Below are 18,369 nucleotides of genomic sequence, written 5' to 3' on the forward strand. Positions count from 1 at the left end.
CTTACTGAAGGAGTTACATTTAATTAACTGTCTTGTTATGCTGGCAGGAGGCGACCGTCACTGCTAAGGGAGACACTTTGTCCCTCTGGCTCTATTAGCATTCCCAAGAGGTGTTCCTCCCCCGCCTTTTCCCATACCGGAGCTGAGGTACGTACCGCGGCGTAGACGCTCCGCCTCCTTTTTTGCCGCATTATGCCTTCCACGTTGGATGATTAGTCATGGTGAGTAAAGAAATACGCACTGCGGAAAGGCATTTGTGCGTGTGATAGCGACTCTCTGGCTGGGAGCGCGCTGCCTTGAGAATGCAGAAACGTCGGGTTGACTTGAAAGTTCAGCTGTTCCTTCCGCGCCCAGCGTCGTAATATTTTGCACACACAATCATTAATGCGACATGTTTGCGCCACGCTTGTTTGACAAGCATGCCCGAACCTTGTGAGGGGCCCCTTTAAAGAAATAACACGAACGCCATTCCGGTCCTGCTTTACACCGAGTTTTTATTTATTCTTGTAATCAGATTTGACATCGTCGTGGGGTGTTGGTTCATTAAAATGAACATCCTTCGGAGAGTCTTGCTTAAATCAACCAATTTCACATGACCAGGCACTAGAAGAAGGAAAAGAAAATAAGAATAAGACCAACGTTTATTAGATATTAGGTGAAGATTAAGCGCTTGCGTACTTTTCTAGTATATATTATCGTTACGGGATAACTCCCGTGTGTACTAATGACAACTAACTTGACAATCAAATACAGCGTTACCTCAATTCATTGTGGGAAAGAGATGGGGTTCTTATTCCTCATTGTCTTTGTCCATATTTAAAGCAAAGATATAACAATACGTACGAACACTAAGGCTTTGAATAGGGCAGCAGAAGCACATTTTTCTTCTCTTGGACGTTTTACATTAAGCATGCCATGTGCAATTTTTTTTCTGATTCGTGCGGGCAGTACGATGCCGTCGTACTTGTTTCTGCTACATCGCGAAGAACCTTGCAGTGCTTCGCTTTATAAAGTGTCTCTTGGTGCACATGACCAAACGCAACAATAAGGTCGCACATCGAATAAAACATACGAGGTACTTCAAAAAACCCTACAAAAGCTAGCCAAACTTCTTTTCCTGTGGATTAGTGCTGTACACGTCATTTCGCGTATTTAATTTTAGCGCGTACTGCGCTAAAGTGAAATGCTTATTTTGAGTTTTTGGCCTACAATTGCTAGAATGTGAAATTATGTCGTTTATTTCTGTGCCATCTGAGCGCGAAATGAAATACACTTCTAATTCCTGCAGGCCCACAAATGATTCATGAGCAATAATCACGTGTCATTGGTGAAATGCCAAATAATATTTCATGGTAATATCCTTTGGACAGTACCTTACCCGCATTCATGTCATGCTTCCAGTAATGGCCGTGACTGTAGTTTACTGCCTACCGGAGCTTGAGGAACGGCTGGAGCTACTCCTGTAGGTAAAAAAAAAAAAGTACAGTGGACTCGTTATCGAGAATAAAAGACACCAAATGTTGTATATAGAAGTAGTATTATTGGGCAGTAATCCATGCCTTTATCATATTTCTTTGCCAGAGGAAAAACAGGCAAGCGAATGACAAAACCCAAGCGGAGACTGGTGTAAACAGCCTAAGTATTTCAGTCAACCGATGATTGTTTGCCTGACGATATTTCAGTGATGTTTACCTAAAAACACGCTCTGCACCGAGTCATTATTGCGAAGTATATCGCCTTTGTTTGAGGAATGCTCATTTCTGTGCACATATATCAATAAAGTCCTGTTATTTTTTTCACACGAGCTTCTATGAGCTATTTCCGTGCCACATCCTGGGATTCCATGCTTCACTGATATAAAGCACCATTACCTTGGTTCTGCCCAGGTATGTGGCCTTCGCATACTTTGAAACCTTGGCTAAAGTTAGCTGGGACATCCTGTATATATATCCTTTGCCTTATGCCAACTGGTTATTGGTGTACGCGGAAACGTACTGAGATTGTGGACTGCTTAAGCCCAATTCTGGTACAGAGAAAAGCGTATGGTGGCTTTCTGGGGCTGAAGTAAGTGCAGCAATATTGTTCGCCGCCGCAGAATCTCGACCGCCCATTAAGTGGCGAATACGGACCGGTGCTGCTTCAAATAGCGCTATGCAGTCAGTTGTATTGAGCGCAACAATGTCGAAATCGTCTCTTAGAGCTTTGTAGCATCGTGCAGCAGCTCTCAGCTTTATGATCAGCTCGCAGTGGGCGCACGAGCCAAAAGTCAGCCGATAGAACTTGGCATAGTCCTCACTGAACATAGGAATATAGCACAGGGTGGCCAGTGGTTTCTTTTGTACGTCCCCACCAGTCGTGAAGGTAAGCAGAAACCTTTGAGATTTTCTGACACATACACTAATAAATACTCCCACGTATGGCTGCGCATCACCGCAATTCTAAGAACAACGTTACTGCAGTATTCAACGCTTCTTCGTGGTTAGAAAACAGGCCATATGTATTAGTATTAGGTTACAAATAACGGTAATCTGTTTATTAATTTAATATATCCTGAGGGCTAGAATCATTAAAGAGGGAAGAGGATGCAACAGAACAATAAAAATTGAAAAGTGGAGGGAGGGACACTGACAAAGTAGCTGCTACATATGCAATGTTAGTAAAGATGTTGTGTTTTGGAGAAAGCTATTATCGTTAATACATGTACAGCCTAATACAAATAGCAACTAATTAATGAAAAATTACAGATATACAAAATAGATATCAGCTTTTCAATGTTACCTATTACTTTCCAGAAAGTGTGGTCATCAATAATATAAACAATTTCTCTGGGAAGGTGGTTGTATTCTTGAGATGTGCGACGAACAAAAAAAAAAGCTGGAAATGTTTTGACATGTTAACAGTCCCTTCCTATCTTGTGACGACGGTCTTTGTGATGGCACAAGTACTGAGGACACGCAGGTAATTTATCACGTAGCACAGGGCACGTAGCACGTAGCATGTAACATTTTTGGTTCAACTTATGGATCAAATTTTAACGGCGAGTTGTTAACGATGGCAAATCGAGATTAGCTTTCATAGCTGTTATTCTCGCATTTCTAATAAAGTAAGAAAAGAAATCAAGTCAACGGCATTAGTTTAAAAACGTTCAAGACAATAAAGTTATCTGGACTGCAGTCCCACCCTGCTGACTTATTCCAGCTTAGGGCGTAACTCGAAGGAGCAGAAATAAAATTACGTCACAAGTAATTAAGCGTACTACTAGCGCAATTAATCGTCTATTCCGTGTAGACATTCAAAATTAGGTTACTCGTGATACGACCACTGAGAAATAATTGCGCTTTACGCATTCTAATGTTGTGTTATTTAACCGTTATATATTTAAACAAGTAATGGTACGAGATGGACGCAGTAGTTATAATTCGTTCGTGTTTAGTTCGATAAGCCATACTTAAAGCTAGGTCGAAATTTAAGTGCGATAGGTTGAGAGATAGCTCAAGCTTTTATTATGGTTTATTTTTCGGGAGAATGTGCAGTCATCAGTGAACAACTGAACGTTATGACATATTACTAAAGTAAGGTCTTAAGCATGTGAAAAATAAGAGGGGACGTAGCACAGAACTCTGCGGTATGCCTGAGTGCACCTGAGTAGGGAGTTATGATCGTTAGCAGTAAGAAATTGTGAGCGATAACTTGAAAAAGACTCAATAATTTTAAGACGTTAGACTGAATATTAAGTCGAGCTAGTGTATATATTTGAAGCGCGTGGCACATCTTGCTTTAAACGCTTTAAAGTAATGTTCAAGGAAATACAGTGAGCAATAGATCTTGTGTCTAGAAGGCGATGCAGGCTACTCGTAAGTGGTCTGAGTTGCGTATCACACAAATATTTATGCGAGAACCTTTGCGCGGACGTAAAGTGAGTTGGAATGGAATAAACTGACAATGTTACCAGATATATGTTCTAGCATTTTGCAACAGGTGCATGCGAGAGATGTGCCTAAAATGAGTAGAAGATTGATTGCCGGATTTTTTTCAATGAAACAATCTTTCCCATTCTTATTCCGTGGGTTGGATGAACGTGTACATGGATTGTTGAACATTTTTTGGATAAAATTGGTTCCAAGACGGGCTTAATAAGTCGAAAATTTGATGTCTTCCCGAGAAAAAATGGGCATAGGCCAACTGCGGCGTCAGGTGTCGTAATGTAGCGTTTATAATACGACGTTTTGCCCTGAGCTAATGTGCATATTGACCCTGCAAGCTTTATTAATATCAATACTTCCTTCAGACAGCGAAAAGCGTGTCCCAGTTGCTTAATGTTGGTGGCATTATGCTTTGGAGCACGAGGTCGCGGCTTCAATGTAGGAAGCGGCGTTCGCATCTAGAAACGGACCAAATGCGAAGAACTATCGTGCAGCGTTCACTGTATGCACGTTAAGGAAGCCCAGGTGATCCAGATTTGTCGCGAGCTCCCCACTATAACGTGCCTGATAATCAGGTTAGGGTTTTGGCACGGAAAACCCCTGAATTTTATTTATTTATAGAAATGACAAATTAGCGGAATCGTCTAAGCCTGCTGAGTTGTGCCGTGCGTTATGGTAAAGAGCACCGCTTGCCTATCAAAATACGGAAAAACTAACTTTAGAGATCGTGTGCAAATTTCCATCTCCCGTCTTGCCCACGTTTTCCCTAACTTTACAGATGTTACAGTGTTTGAAGTATACAATACATGCAGCAATATTTCTCGCAGAGCTCTGAATGCAGGTGGTAACAGAGAAAGGTCTCGCTTACAAGAGAAAAGCTGCTCAACCGAGAGCAGCTTGCTTAACTATCATTATTATGCTAAATTTTTATTTGGACTGGTAGGCAACTATAATGAGGTTGAAGGTGAAGTTTCTTACCCAGAAGATGCTGAAGCACCGCGTGTAAGGGATACTTGGGAGCCGCTGCTCAATCCAGGGCCACTGCTGACGCCGCCAGCGCCAACAGGGTAGCCGCCAAAGGAACCCCAAGGGGCACCATAACCATAGATATATGGTCCGTAATAGCCATAGCCACCACCAGCGGCCCAAGGGAAGCCATATGGATAACCGTAGTATTCTCCGCCATATAAATCTCCTCCGTAGCCACCGAAATCGTAAGGTGCATAATAGCCCCCGAAAGCACCTCCGCTTGGAAAACCACCAAAGCCTCCTGGTCCATACGCTCCTCCGACACCAGCTCCATAAGGTCCGGATACACCAGGGCGGGAGGCTCCGAAAGTGCCGGCGCCACTTGGACCTGCTCCGAATGCAGGTGCACCAGGCCTTTGACTTGGATAGAAGCCAACGCCAAAGCCGCTTGGGGCCCCATGCCCAGCGCCTGGAAATCCAGCTCCAGAGGGCCCTCCAAAGCCAGCGCCTGAAGGTCCGCTGCTGCCGAACGAAAGGCTGCCGCCAGTGCCGAACGCACCGGTGGAAACGCTACCCGGGCTACTGCCGGCATTGCTTCCAAAACCGAAACCAGGGCGGCTTGCCGGACTATTGCCAACTCCGCTGACGCCGCTTCCGAAATTTCCACCAAGACCGCCAGCAGATGAGCCAAAGCCACTGAGTCCTGGTAGGGCACCGCTGCCACTAAGGCCACCGCTGCCGCTAAGGGGACCGCTGCCGCTAAGGCGACCGCTGCCGCTAAGGCCACCGCCGCCTAGAGATCCGGGACCTCCGGCAACATCTAACTTTGTTGTTGCGGGGCTAGGACCAGCATACGCCAGCGACGCTGAAATTGATTTGAAAAAAAAAGGAGGGTGGGGGGCAGAGATAGATACAATTAGTGCAAAACAGTTTAGAGATCACACTCTTTTATCAACGCAGGACTAATAAACCATGGTAGAACACTAAATGCGACTCATAACAGCTACATCTTGTGCTCGTTTACGATACCTTGTTTTTCGTGTAGTGAGACATAAGTACTAGGTGCTTTAGCACAAAAAATTAAATTCTGGCACTTGCTGAAACCACGATATGATTATTCGGCATGCCGTAGTGGTGGACTTCGGAATAATTTAGACCATCTGGGGTTCTTTAACGTGCACTCAGTGCACGGCACACGGGCGTTTTTGCATTTCGCCCTAATGGAAATGTGGCCGCCGCGGCCGGGATTTGATCCCGTGAGCTGATTGTGCGTTGCAGCGCAAAGCCACAGCCACTAAGCAACCATGACGGGTGCACTTCACTATAGCTTTTAGTGTCAGTAGATTAAAGGTACCCTATCTTGTGCACTAACTCATAAATGTTTAAGCGCAGAGTAATTTCTCTAGTTATGTGTAATGTTATTGCGAAGCCGTATGTTTAATAAGTACTATCTCCGAAGCTTCATGCGCACAGGCATGCCATGGTTGTCGCGTAATTTCAACACTTGCTTGCGTGAACGCAGAAATTATTGTAAATAATACATTAAAACTTAAGAACTGAGAGATTTAAAGGTAATAAATATTTTATTATTACAATATTGCACTGCCATTATATTAGAACTCAAATATTAAGGATGGGACAAAAATATTTTTTTCTGAAGCAATGCACTAATGCATTCCTCGCCGCAATATGTATGTTTACATATTAACGGCGACGAGGAATCGTCACTCAGATTCCTAATGCGAAATTATAGGCACACACGCTGCATGCTTTCTAAAATTTGTTTAAGCTCCCACAAACATCGTTTCACAACATTTCAGTTATATTGCTCTGAGCCTATTTTTGAATTGCAGAGGAGGGCAAGTGCGGTTGAGAAATCGCATCAAAATATGGTAAAGGTACACTCAATACAGACAAACCAGAAACTGAGATTCATTAGACAGCGTACACGGGAAGCATGGCAAGTAGTTAAGCCTACTCGTTCAGCGATGTGCAGATTGAAGTTCGAATACAGAGAACAAATTGATTACATGAATCCGCCGTGGGGGCGCAATGGCTTTCACGTTTTGTTGCTTAATATGACGCCGTGGGGCCAGACTTCAATGGGGACTGTTACGTTTCGCCTATGACGCGCGCTGTAGCCAGCGTGGATTCAACGGACGCCGGGGCTTCGTTCAAAGCGGCGGACATTTTGGCCCGTTCGGAGCGGCCGCGACGCATCCCCGCCGAGCGCGTCCAGGCATGTTCAGTGCCACGTGTCTTTGTGTGTGCGTGTGTGTGTGTGTGCCCACGCTTGTCAAAGCGCGGCAGCCGGGGAGAGGAGCTCCCCCAGTGTGAAGCGAGGAGGTCTGACCGGCGCCGGCCCGGCTGATGCGTCACCTCCTTGTCTCTACATGTCTCTCAGTCCGTCCGTAGCTCGCTGTCACGTGGTGTCATCTCGTGACCTTCCTTCTTGCCCGCGACGCCAAGAGTATAAGAGCAGCTGCCCCCGGACGCCAGGAGAGAGGCTCCGATTTCTTCTGTTGAGTAACGTGCTCTCCCGTCTCTCTACTTCGGTCGACCTGACCGCCCGCTCTTTGCGATGCTAGAATAAACAAGTTGTTCTGTTAGCAGTCGCCTCATGCTTTGCTGGGACCTTCGGATGCTTCCAGTGTGCCCCAGGCCGCCAGGCCAACGCTACCCTTGGAGCTTGCGACCCATTTGCAACAACGGGCGCCAACGGTCCGGTTGCAACAACGGGTGTCAGCACTGAGGTTCCAACAGCCGGTGGCAGCGCTGAGATTCCAACAGCCGGTGCCATCGGTGCGGATCAAACATCTGGTTGCCAGCGGTGAGATCGCGACAACGGAGGCCAGCAGCGAAGATATGCGGTTGACTGTATGCTGAGCAGCACAACGACCATCCGGGAGCAGTGCAACGAGCCCTGTGCGATGACTGGTTGCCCGCAGCGGAACGACTGCGCTGAATTCTTGGCTGCGAGGTTTGGTGAGTGCGGGACTTTCTTCTTCCGAGTTTTGCCAGGCTTTTGTTAGTGTCAGAAACAGAGCTGGTAATTGTGGTTGTCGTTGCTGCCGGGTTAGTTGCGGCAAGACAATAGTAGGCAGTAGAGAAAGCAGCATTCAGAGCAGCCATGGATTTGAAGTCGTTGCGCAAACCGAAATTGTTGGAGCTTGCAAGAGAGTTGGGTCTGGATGTCTCAGACAAACTCAGAAAACCAGAACTGCTAAGGGCTATTCTTGAGTTAGGAGCTGAGGATGACGAGCTGTCGGAATGCCTTGAGACCATTGAGGAGAGGGAGACGGCAAAAAGACAGGAACGCGAACTTAAAGAACAGCAACAGCGAGAGAAACAAGAGAAAGATGAGCGTGAACGTAAAGAACAGATAGAACGAGAGCAACAAGAGAAACAGATAGAACGAGAGCAACAAGAGAAAGAAAAAGAGCGAGAGCAACAAGAGAAAGAAAGAGAGCGCGACCGTCAACACGCTTTGGAAATGAAGCGTCTCGAGGTAGAGATGGAACGCGCTCGTAATGGAAGTCAGGCACACGGTGCAGGAGAACGAGTATTGTTCAAAATGACTGACCTGATGCGGCCGTTTAAGCTTGGAGAGGACATTGGTTTGTTCCTGGTTAACTTTGAGCGAACGTGCGAGAAGCAGGGTTTCTCTCGGGAAACGTGGCCACAGCGCTTGCTCACTTTGTTACCCGGCGAGGCGGCCGACGTAGTCGCTCGCTTGGATAGAGAGGAGGCAGAGGATTTCGACAAAGTGAAATCGAGTCTGCTAAAAAAGTACAGGCTGTCCGCGGAGGCGTTCCGTCGGAAGTTTCGAGAAAATGAGAAAGGCAAAAGTGAGTCATATACAGAGTTTGCCTACAGGCTAATGTCAAACATGCAGGAGTGGCTCAAAGAAGAGAAAGCGTTTGGTGACCACGAGAAAGTTCTGCAGTGTTTCGGGCTAGAACAGTTTTATAGTCGGTTACCTGAGAACGTGCGGTACTGGGTCTTGGATAGGCCAGACGTTAGTACGGTGGCTAGAGCCGCTGAGCTAGCCGAAGAGTTTGTGACGCGTCGGGCTCGCGGAGCTAAGGACGGTCAAAAGGGTGAATTTGGCTCCAAGTTTGAGAGGCCGAAGTTCACGCCCATGAGAGCAAAGGGGGACACACGTAGTGCGGATGCGAGTGAAAGCAGTCCGACCGAACGTAAGGAGACGGCGGCAGCCGAAGCCGAACGCAGAAAGCGGTTCGAGGCGAGGCAAGCGCGCGTGTGTTATACGTGCCAGAAGCCGGGTCACTTTTCGGCGCAGTGTCCGGAAACAAAAACAAAAGTAGTGTTTTTGTCATTATGCAGCACTGACGAGAACATGAAGCTTCTCGAGCCTTACATGCGAGACCTCCTCGTGAACGGGAAGGAGTGCCGAGTGCTTCGCGATTCCGCAGCTACGATGGACGTAGTTCACCCCTCTTACGTAGAACCCGATTTGTTCACGGGCGAGTGCGCATGGATCAAACAAGCCGTGGAAGCTCATAGCGTGTGTCTGCCCGTAGCAAAAGTGCTTATTGAAGGACCTTTCGGATCACTTGAGACGGAGGCGGCGGTGTCATCTATGCTGCCCCCCCAGTACCCGTACCTATTTTCGAACAGGTCCGATCACCTCCTGCGCGAGAAGGGGCTTTTGTTTGGTGAGGCTAGCGTTCAGGCCTTAACCAGATCGAAGGTTCGGGAGCTCGCTGCAAAGGCGGTAGTTGCGGGGCCGACGCTGTCGAACAATGAGAAAGGGTCAGAGGCGCAGCAAGCTGATATTCAGAGCACGTCCGAACTGAATAAAATTGTGCCTGTAGCGTTGAAGGCACCAGATACTGGAGAGGAAATGTCCGATGCGGGAAAGCTAGAAGAGCTATCTGCAGATTTGCTCATAGCGCCTACGTCAGACGGACTTGATAGGTTGCTAAAAGTCAGCCGGTCGGCTTTGATAGCCGAGCAAAAGAAGGATGGCAGCCTAGAAAACATACGCTGCATTGTCAAAGAAGGTATCGCCAAGAAAAATGCTCGCTTTGTGGAAAGAGGTGGGGTCCTGTACCGGAAGTATATAGACCGCAGGGGAGTGGAGTTCGATCAGCTGATCGTGCCGCAGTGCTACCGTCAGGATCTGTTGCGCTTGTCGCATGGGGGTTCGTGGTCCGGACACCTAGGAGTTAAGAAAACTAAGGACCGTCTCTTGCAAGAGTACTATTGGCCAGGGTGTTTTCGGGACGCAGACCACTTTGTGAAGACATGTGACACCTGTCAGCGGGTGGGCAAGCCAGGGGACAAATCGAGGGCGCCGTTGAAGTTGGTACCTATCATAACGGAGCCTTTTAGACGGCTCGTTATTGATACAGTGGGACCTCTGCCGGTAACAGCCACGGGGTACAGACACAGTTTGACTGTGATCTGCCCAGCGACAAAGTTCCCTGAAGCAGTGCCGCTTAAAGAACTCAGCTCAGTTGAGATAGTCAATGCACTACTGTCCATATTTGCGCGAGTTGGTTTTCCTGCGGAAATCCAATCAGATCAGGGCACAGTGTTTACTAGCGCTTTGACGACAGCCTTTCTCGAAAGGTGCGGGGTAAAGCTGTTACACAGCTCAGTGCACCACCCCCAGTCGAATTCCGTTGAGAAGCTCCACTCCGTCATGAACCGCGTGTTGAGAGCATTGTGGTTTGAACAACAAACTGATTGGGAGCTGTTTCTGCCTGGGGTGATGTTTGCATGGAGGACCGCGCCGCATGCGGCTACGGGGTTTTCGCCAGCTGAGCTAGTGTACTGTCGCTCGCTGCGATCTCCGCTTCGCATGCTTCGAAACGGATCACTGCCCTCTCCAATGGCTGCAGACCATCTCTTTCACAAATGGCCGCCTCCTGCGCTGGAGCCTCGCTTTGCATCAATATTCCTTTGAGGTGCGTTACAAAAAGGGGAGTCTCAACGGTAACGGCTTAACGGCTTAAGTCGAAGCCCCTAACGTGGGAATCAAAATTGTTTGTTATTGATGTTTTTCTTCCTGAGGCAGGATTTTTAACATATTGCTTTTGTGTAGTGTTTCAAAGTGATGATGTGCTTTCTAGTGCAATTTTCCGATTTGTGGACGCGTTCTGAGTGCTGCTAGACTACTGTAAGGAACTAGGCAGTAGTATAAAAGGGGAAAGAGCCTGGCATGGCTTAGTGAGGGTTGCGCCGTGCTTGCCGACTGAGCGGCTGAGTTTCGGCGTAGTTCTAACGCTTGCTGGGAACGAGAGAAAAATGAGAACTCTCCCGAAGTCACTTTGCAGTGTCCTGTGTGAACCTGAACGTCAGAACGAGGCCTTCTCGGTGCGCTGCGCTCAAGAAACGCCGAGGGACGACCGACTTCGGTTATGAGCATCATCGAGCGACATCCCTCCGGACAGCGGATGCAGTCCCCTGACCATCGGGATCTCCTTCCCCCGGCGGGGCGGTCTGTTACGTTTCGCCTATGACGCGCGCTGTAGCCAGCGCGGATTCAACGGACGCCGGGGCTTCGTTCAAAGCGGCGGACATTTTGGCCCGTTCGGAGCGGCCGCGACGCATCCCCGCCGAGCGCGTGCAGTCATGTTCAGTGCCACGTGTCTTTGTGTGTGCGTGTGTGTGTGTGCCCACGCTTGTCAAAGCGCGGCAGCCGGGGAGAGGAGCTCCCCCAGTGTGAAGCGAGGAGGTCTGACCGGCGCCGGCCCGGCTGATGCGTCACCTCCTTGTCTCTACATGTCTCTCAGTCCGTCCGTAGCTCGCTGTCACGTGGTGTCATCTCGTGACCTTCCTTCTTGCCCGCGACGCCAAGAGTATAAGAGCAGCTGCCCCCGGACGCCAGGAGAGAGGCTCCGATTTCTTCTGTTGAGTAACGTGCTCTCCCGTCTCTCTACTTCGGTCGACCTGACCGCCCGCTCTTTGCGATGCTAGAATAAACAAGTTGTTCTGTTAGCAGTCGCCTCATGCTTTGCTGGGACCTTCAGATGCTTCCAGTGTGCCCCAGGCCGCCAGGCCAACGCTACCCTTGGGGCTTGCGACCCATTTGCAACAACGGGCGCCAACGGTCCGGTTGCAACAACGGGTGTCAGCACTGAGGTTCCAACAGCCGGTGGCAGCGCTGAGATTCCAACAGCCGGTGCCATCGGTGCGGATCAAATAGGACGCAATTCAATACCGATTGTATACTTGGATTTAGATGCACCTACAAGAGCCCTGGAAGGTCAGAATCAATCTGGAGCCCTCCACAACGGCATCCCTCGTATCCCAACTTTTGTTTTGTAAGGCAATATGCACTCGTATTAAACACCGTGAATGAATTACTAATAAATAAAAACGCCTATCAAGTTGTTGCTCGATGTTGTTGCATAAATGGTTTCACTGACAAGGTATTGTTATAAGTGCTATAGGGCATAAAAAACAAGCTCATGAAAAATTTCTTGTGATTTCGTTCAAACTGTGACGCACGGAACGCTATATCGTTGGTTTGTTTTCCTTCTGCTGATAACTAGACAAACTTCTGCGTGTGCCATGTAATGCCACTCTCCAAATAAGGGTCGCTGACCCGAACGCAAGTGATTTAAAGAACATTTTAAAATAAATAACTGAAATTGTCAATAAAGATACATGTTAAGCTATCAGTGCAGCAGCCACATCACTGCGAATGAGAGCTTCGAAAATGAAGAAAATAAAGAGAATTGTAAACTGACTAGCAGCCGCTTATAGTGCTGTTGGTTTTCATTTTGTTTTTCCTTGAGCTCACTTTCTGCTCGGGTGACGCGCACTGTTAAAGCAGCTCATACTTCGGAGTTCCTTGCCCTCTTCTTTCTAGCTGCAGTCTTGTGCTCTTCATTTGTCTTTATTGTACAGAAAGTACCTTCCCTGATATCTACTGGAAATAAAGTCGATTGGTTTCTTGTTTTTTTTTGTAAACATGTGCTTGTTTGCAACAATTGTAACATTGGACGAGATGCTGCCGGCCTTACTTTAGGAGGCAAGGACCTTCTAACTAGTGCGCGAGTTACATATAAGGGGAGTGGTGCAGTGTCTTCGGTACCTTTAGGAAGTAGACTCCTGCACCAACACTTCACAACCTTCAACGAAATATTTTTAGCCGTCTAATAGTTAGCGTGCTTGGCCTGCACTCAGAAAACTGATGGTCGGCTCTTGCAATTTCCCATTTTCTTTTTAACCCACGGCTGGCATCGTTTATGTGAAATGATGCCTGCCAGTTTTATCTGGGCAATAGCCCATGAAAGCATTAGTTGTGAAATTCTGTGTTGAGAAGACTGGTGCCTTGTTTTCCGAAGCAACTATGAGCAAAATAAATTATATTTTTGTAGTTTCCCTCGAAACCTGTATGACACCCACAACACTTCTTTCACTTGGCGAGCACAAATCCTTGATTCTGAAGACAATATGGCTTTATGGGTAAGTTATCCCTACTTTTCTGTATCGAGTATACGTGTTTCTACCCACTTTCATGTTGTCGTCCCGGAGGTAGTGCGGTATAGAACAGGTAGAACAGTGCAAAATCGTTCCCGTGGTTATTTATAGTGTAAAAATTGTAGGCTGATCCCAAATATAGTACAGTAAAAAAACTTCAGCCGTCCGAGGCTACTCCTATTCCCAAAACGTGAGGGATAACCTGACAGAGTGCCGGGCTTAATGACTCTGCCCTATTCTCACCGCTAACTCGCTCAGGAAGACATTGACCTTCAACATACTCAACTATGAATCGCCTTTGAACATTTTCTACACTGCATTTAGGAACCATTGATGGTAAGTTGATCATCGGGCGTGGTATAGCCACCGCAACGAGTGTATAGCGAAGACGAATTGTTAGCAACACGTGCTTCCACATCGGTGAGCCACATCGCAAATTGTATTGGTTAGACTAAATGTAATGTCGAATAAATGTTTTAATGATGAAAGTAGCCTGCCCTTGCCACAATATGCAAATATTTGGCAAGAATACTTATTCAAACTTGTAGAATGGTGCCGGGTATGGCAGATGACGAGATATATAAGCAGAAATAATGCTATCTTCATCTCTTTCTTAAAACCCTTTAAAACGCACCCCACTCTTTCTTAAAATGAACCGCAAACAAAGTTTTGAAGAGACTTGCCTTTGTTAGGCGTCGTTTATTATTTGCCAATCCGAACGCAAGCCATCGCGCTTGCACTACATTGATAAGAATAAAACTGGAATACGAATCTGTCATCTGGCATCCGTATACAGTTAACCTAATCAACTGAAATCGAGTTCGTACAGAATAAAGCAGCTAGATTCACTTTACCATCGTGCTGTCTTTACTAGAGCTAAATGGTGTGAAGAGATCGCAATGGCTTTCGGAGCTTAAAACCCACAGAAAGATTGCCCGCATGCGCTTCTTTTATCACCTTTAATACAGTGATTAAATATTCGCATTTAGTTGTAGTACTCGGGCACATTACGTTTCTTCTCGCGCAAGTCACGTCCTTCAAATTTGTCCGATATAAATTATGGGGTTTTACGTGCCAAAACCACTTTCTGATTATGAGGCGCGCCGTAGTGGAGGACTCCGGAAATTTCGACCACCTGGGGTTCTTTAACGTGCACCCAAATCTAAGTACACGGGTGTTTTCGCATTTCGCCGCCATCGAAATGCGGCCGCCGTGGCCGGGATTCAATCCCGTGACCTCGTGCTCAGCAGCCTAACACCATAGCTACTGAGCAACCACGGCGGGTAATTTGTCCGATATATGCTCGCAAAAAGAAACATAGGAACTCGCCTTTGGACTTAGCCTTTTAACAGGGGAATAATTTGCCTCCCTACATACGCGCTGTGAATAATCCAACCTGTCTTAAATGTTCGTTTATTGATTTGTTTGCTTATCCTTTCTCGCAAATGCTAGTAATTTTTATCTCATCGGCTTTATATGAGGGATAAGTTATTCCGGCTTTGCACATTACAATTTTTTATGTTCCTGCTAATTACTAATTTATAGTATTTATTTTCCAAAGTCGTCTATTGCGCTTTGCAGTGTTGCATTCTGCTATTATGAGTTCTGCACGAATGTTTGTCCAATAAACTTTTTTCCCTTGCTGTTGACAGGATTGGGATGAAGCTTGTATCGCCTCTTACGAGATTGTAGTGGTGCATCTTATCACCCATCAGTGTGTAACGAGTATTGGTGGTCAGCTTCTACTGCCTTTCTGACAAATCATTGTTCTCTGATTATCCCCCGTCTCTTCTCTACGTAGGGTCCCAACATGCCTTTAGGCAATCTGAAAAAACAAAAGAACAAAGAAAATAACCGCCCACCCGAAATCGCACTGCTCCCTGAAAACCTCATCAGGGTATGGTGCTTCCACTTGTGAAGTACCTTTCAGTAGGGGATGAAAGCGGCTGAAGCGAAATCAGTCGACCATAGCTGGTGTTCAGAAAACACTAAACTTTCGCGTTGTAAGGACAATCACTCATACCTCTGCGGGCTCTGCTCCTCGCACGCAGAACGTCAAGAACAAAGGAGTTGGTAAGGCATCAGGCAAAATTTTGCGTCTACACGGTGATGAAGTTTTAGTTCATGGTGCACCAATGACTATCTGCACGAAATAGCACTTACGTTTTGAGGATGGTACTTAATGGCATTCTTAAAGGACCTCTCACCAGGTCTGGCCATTTTGAAGTGACAAGCGCAGTGCATACAATGTGCGCTTACGATCGTACTAGCAAAGTATTACACTGCCACGCGCCGCTAAAAGAGCTGAAATCGCAAACGACACGCCCTGTGCTCTTCTCCTCGCGGGCCCCGCGCTCCCAGCCGGAGAGTCGATGTCAGTCTCGCAGGTGCGCCAACGTAGTTCGCCGTGCTGCCACGTCACTCACAGTGACACGTGACTTTGAGAATTGTTTAAGGCAACAGCAGTTACTTATTTCATCTGTTGCTTCAATGAACGAATTAAAGGTTATAGAAAAAAATGGCTGTGGCTTAGGTAAGGTTAAGCCCAGGATGCGAAGCATACTAGCCTTTATTTTAGTTGTTGAACCACTGTTTAGCCTGGTGAACTGCTGTTGCTCGGCTATATTTGGTTCGGCTAGACGAAGAAACAACTCATGCATTACTGCTTCGCCTTCAAGAGTGAAACGCGACAGCGTTCCCGTCGACCCGCCAAGGGGTGTAAGACAATGGGCTACAGGGCAGCGACTACGCGCCCCGCATTGGACGCGGTGAGCGTCGAGCAAAGCAGCGTTCGGCGCGGCAACGAAATGTGCGCCTGAGCAAGAGACGCACGCCTTAGAAACAGCTCGTTTCTAAGGCAACACCGCATTCACTAGAGGCGCTTTTGTACCGCTTTGAAGCATCGTACTCGTGGCTCAGTGGTAGCGTCTCCGTCCCACACTCCGGAGACCCTGGTTCGATTCCCACCCAGCCCGTCTTGCAAGAGTTGAGCCAAAGCCACTTCTCCTCTGTCGTGACGTCACGGTGTCACGTGGTTTCAAGGCGACACCGCCGCGCCTGAGGAGCTGGGTTGAGCTCTCGTAATATGCTTCGCATAATAATAAAGCATACAGACCGAATGCCTGCCTGCTTTTTGGTTTACTTCGTACCGTAGATGCACAGGCGCGGCCATTGCTAGTGGGAACACGGAACCCATGGAATCGCTCCGCAGAGTGGCCCGCCACCGGCGCCTCATGAAGTCGTGCGACACAGGCTCAATCAGAGTGATTGTATAAAAAGCCCGGGGATTCGTCTGCTATGGTGGTTCAGCTGCCAAAACTTCACGAGTCGCCGGTGGTGATGCTCCGCGGAGCGCTGCCACGGGCTCTGGTGTTCCCGCTAGCTGTGGCTGCGCCTGTACTTATGTTTCGTGTGCTCGCTCCCATGTCGTGCAGTCGCTCGCGTGGAGAAAGAAACTATGTCATTTGCTACCGTGTTACGGCGCGCGATAATGTTCCGTGATCCGCTTGTGTCTGCCTCAGTGTTTGTGAGGCGCTGACTTATACCACTAGTCAGGTGTTCTCGTGCACAGCGCGCAAAATTGTGCGCTGTGCGTTACGAGGCAAACGCAACAGCTTGCGCGCGAGACCGTCACCGATGAGCGCAGCGCGCCAAAAAAGCTAGAAAAGAAAAGAAGGCAGGGCCCGTAACGTATGCATCGCGCTATCCTCCAGCGCCGGTGTGGAAGAGTGCAGGGAAGGAATTTCGCTTGCGGAGCGTGGACGGGTGCAAGTGGAGACAGTCAGCGTTGGCGGTGACGCTCGTCTCCAGAAATCATGGGTTCGCGGCAATGGAAATATTTCTATTTCGGCTAATAACGAACCTATTTGAAAAATTACTGCGGTAGAACGCTCCCAGGGGGCACGTAGCAACTTCCAGCGTATAACCAAAATTTCCTACGCGTTCTGCTGAGGGGCCGTTTAGGACTTCATGGTGGCTGCACATCGATGCCGCTGTCTTTGCAGAAGCTTTCACTACACAAATTATAAACTGCTGACGACCTTTAACGTGAACAATTGCATAGTAGCCTACAGGTAATTACTGCCGAAGGCGCAATATAACAATGCAGGTCACTTACAGAATTACATTGAAAAGAGGAATTAAGAAACAGGTTTGTTTTAGGGAAAAGGCAATATATATATATATATATATATATATATATATATATATATATATATATATATATATATATATATATATATATATATATATATATGCGAAGCATGATAGCATGGAGCTCCTAGACATTAATTATTGCTTTTCTACATTCCTACTGATCTGATACAAAGAATACTTTCCTCAGAAGTAGCGGCTGCCCAAAACCTGAGTTATTTGTACAGGTATGTCGAAGCAAAAGTACATACTAGTCTAACTTGCAGTCGTAAACCTTGCAGTCCTCAAAGGGCGGCTGAAGGGGATTAGTGATCCTCTTCAAAGCACATGCAACGAAGTCGTGCGAACTCACCGGCGGAGAGAAGCGCGACGGTAATGAAGGCCTTCATGGCTGCGGTCTTCTGCCCGGAGTCTGTTCGCCCACGATGTGCAGAAGTAGGATTTGTGGGTGCTACGGCAGCGCTTATATACCGAGCATTGACGCAAAAGTTGCAATGAGTCTACAAAAGATTCTTTTTTTATGTTTTCGTACTTGCCCTAAAGCTTAGTAAAAAAAAAACTAAATGCACATAGTGCCATTTCTACACAACTACCCACTGTTTCTTCGCATCTGAAATCGGACAGGAATAAAATGAAAAGGCCTGCCAGTGGTGACGCATCGCAAATTGTGTTACACTCTCTGATACCGTTTTGTCAGTTGGCTACTAGAAGAAAGTGTAACAAAGTGTATATTGTACGTTAAATTCCCGGAACATTTCTTTGTTCTTTGTCACGCAAGGGCAGCCACTTGCCACAGCTAAGCTAGGGCATGACTGTCGCTTTCCGAAGTGAAAAAACATAGTCTGGCTGCACAAAAATGCTTTTT

The 18,369-nt window shown here is 47.2% G+C and overlaps 1 protein-coding gene across 1 annotated transcript; it reads right to left on the reverse strand.

The window, feature by feature from the left end:
• Positions 1-474: 474 nt before the first annotated feature.
• LOC135917282 (keratin, type I cytoskeletal 9-like) lies at positions 475-18,002 on the reverse strand. Its single transcript, XM_065450833.1, has 4 exons — positions 17,857-18,002; positions 4,902-5,757; positions 1,379-1,460; positions 475-603 (listed from the first exon to the last, which is right to left on the reverse strand). The coding sequence occupies exons 1-3, from the start codon at positions 17,891-17,893 to the stop codon at positions 1,421-1,423; spliced, it is 933 nt and encodes a 310-aa protein (XP_065306905.1). The 5' UTR covers positions 17,894-18,002; the 3' UTR covers positions 475-603; positions 1,379-1,420.
• Between the last annotated feature and the right edge of the window lie 367 nt (positions 18,003-18,369).

This window comes from Dermacentor albipictus, chromosome 5 (genome assembly GCF_038994185.2).
Source record: "Dermacentor albipictus isolate Rhodes 1998 colony chromosome 5, USDA_Dalb.pri_finalv2, whole genome shotgun sequence".
Classification (NCBI taxonomy): Eukaryota; Metazoa; Arthropoda; class Arachnida; order Ixodida; family Ixodidae; genus Dermacentor; species Dermacentor albipictus.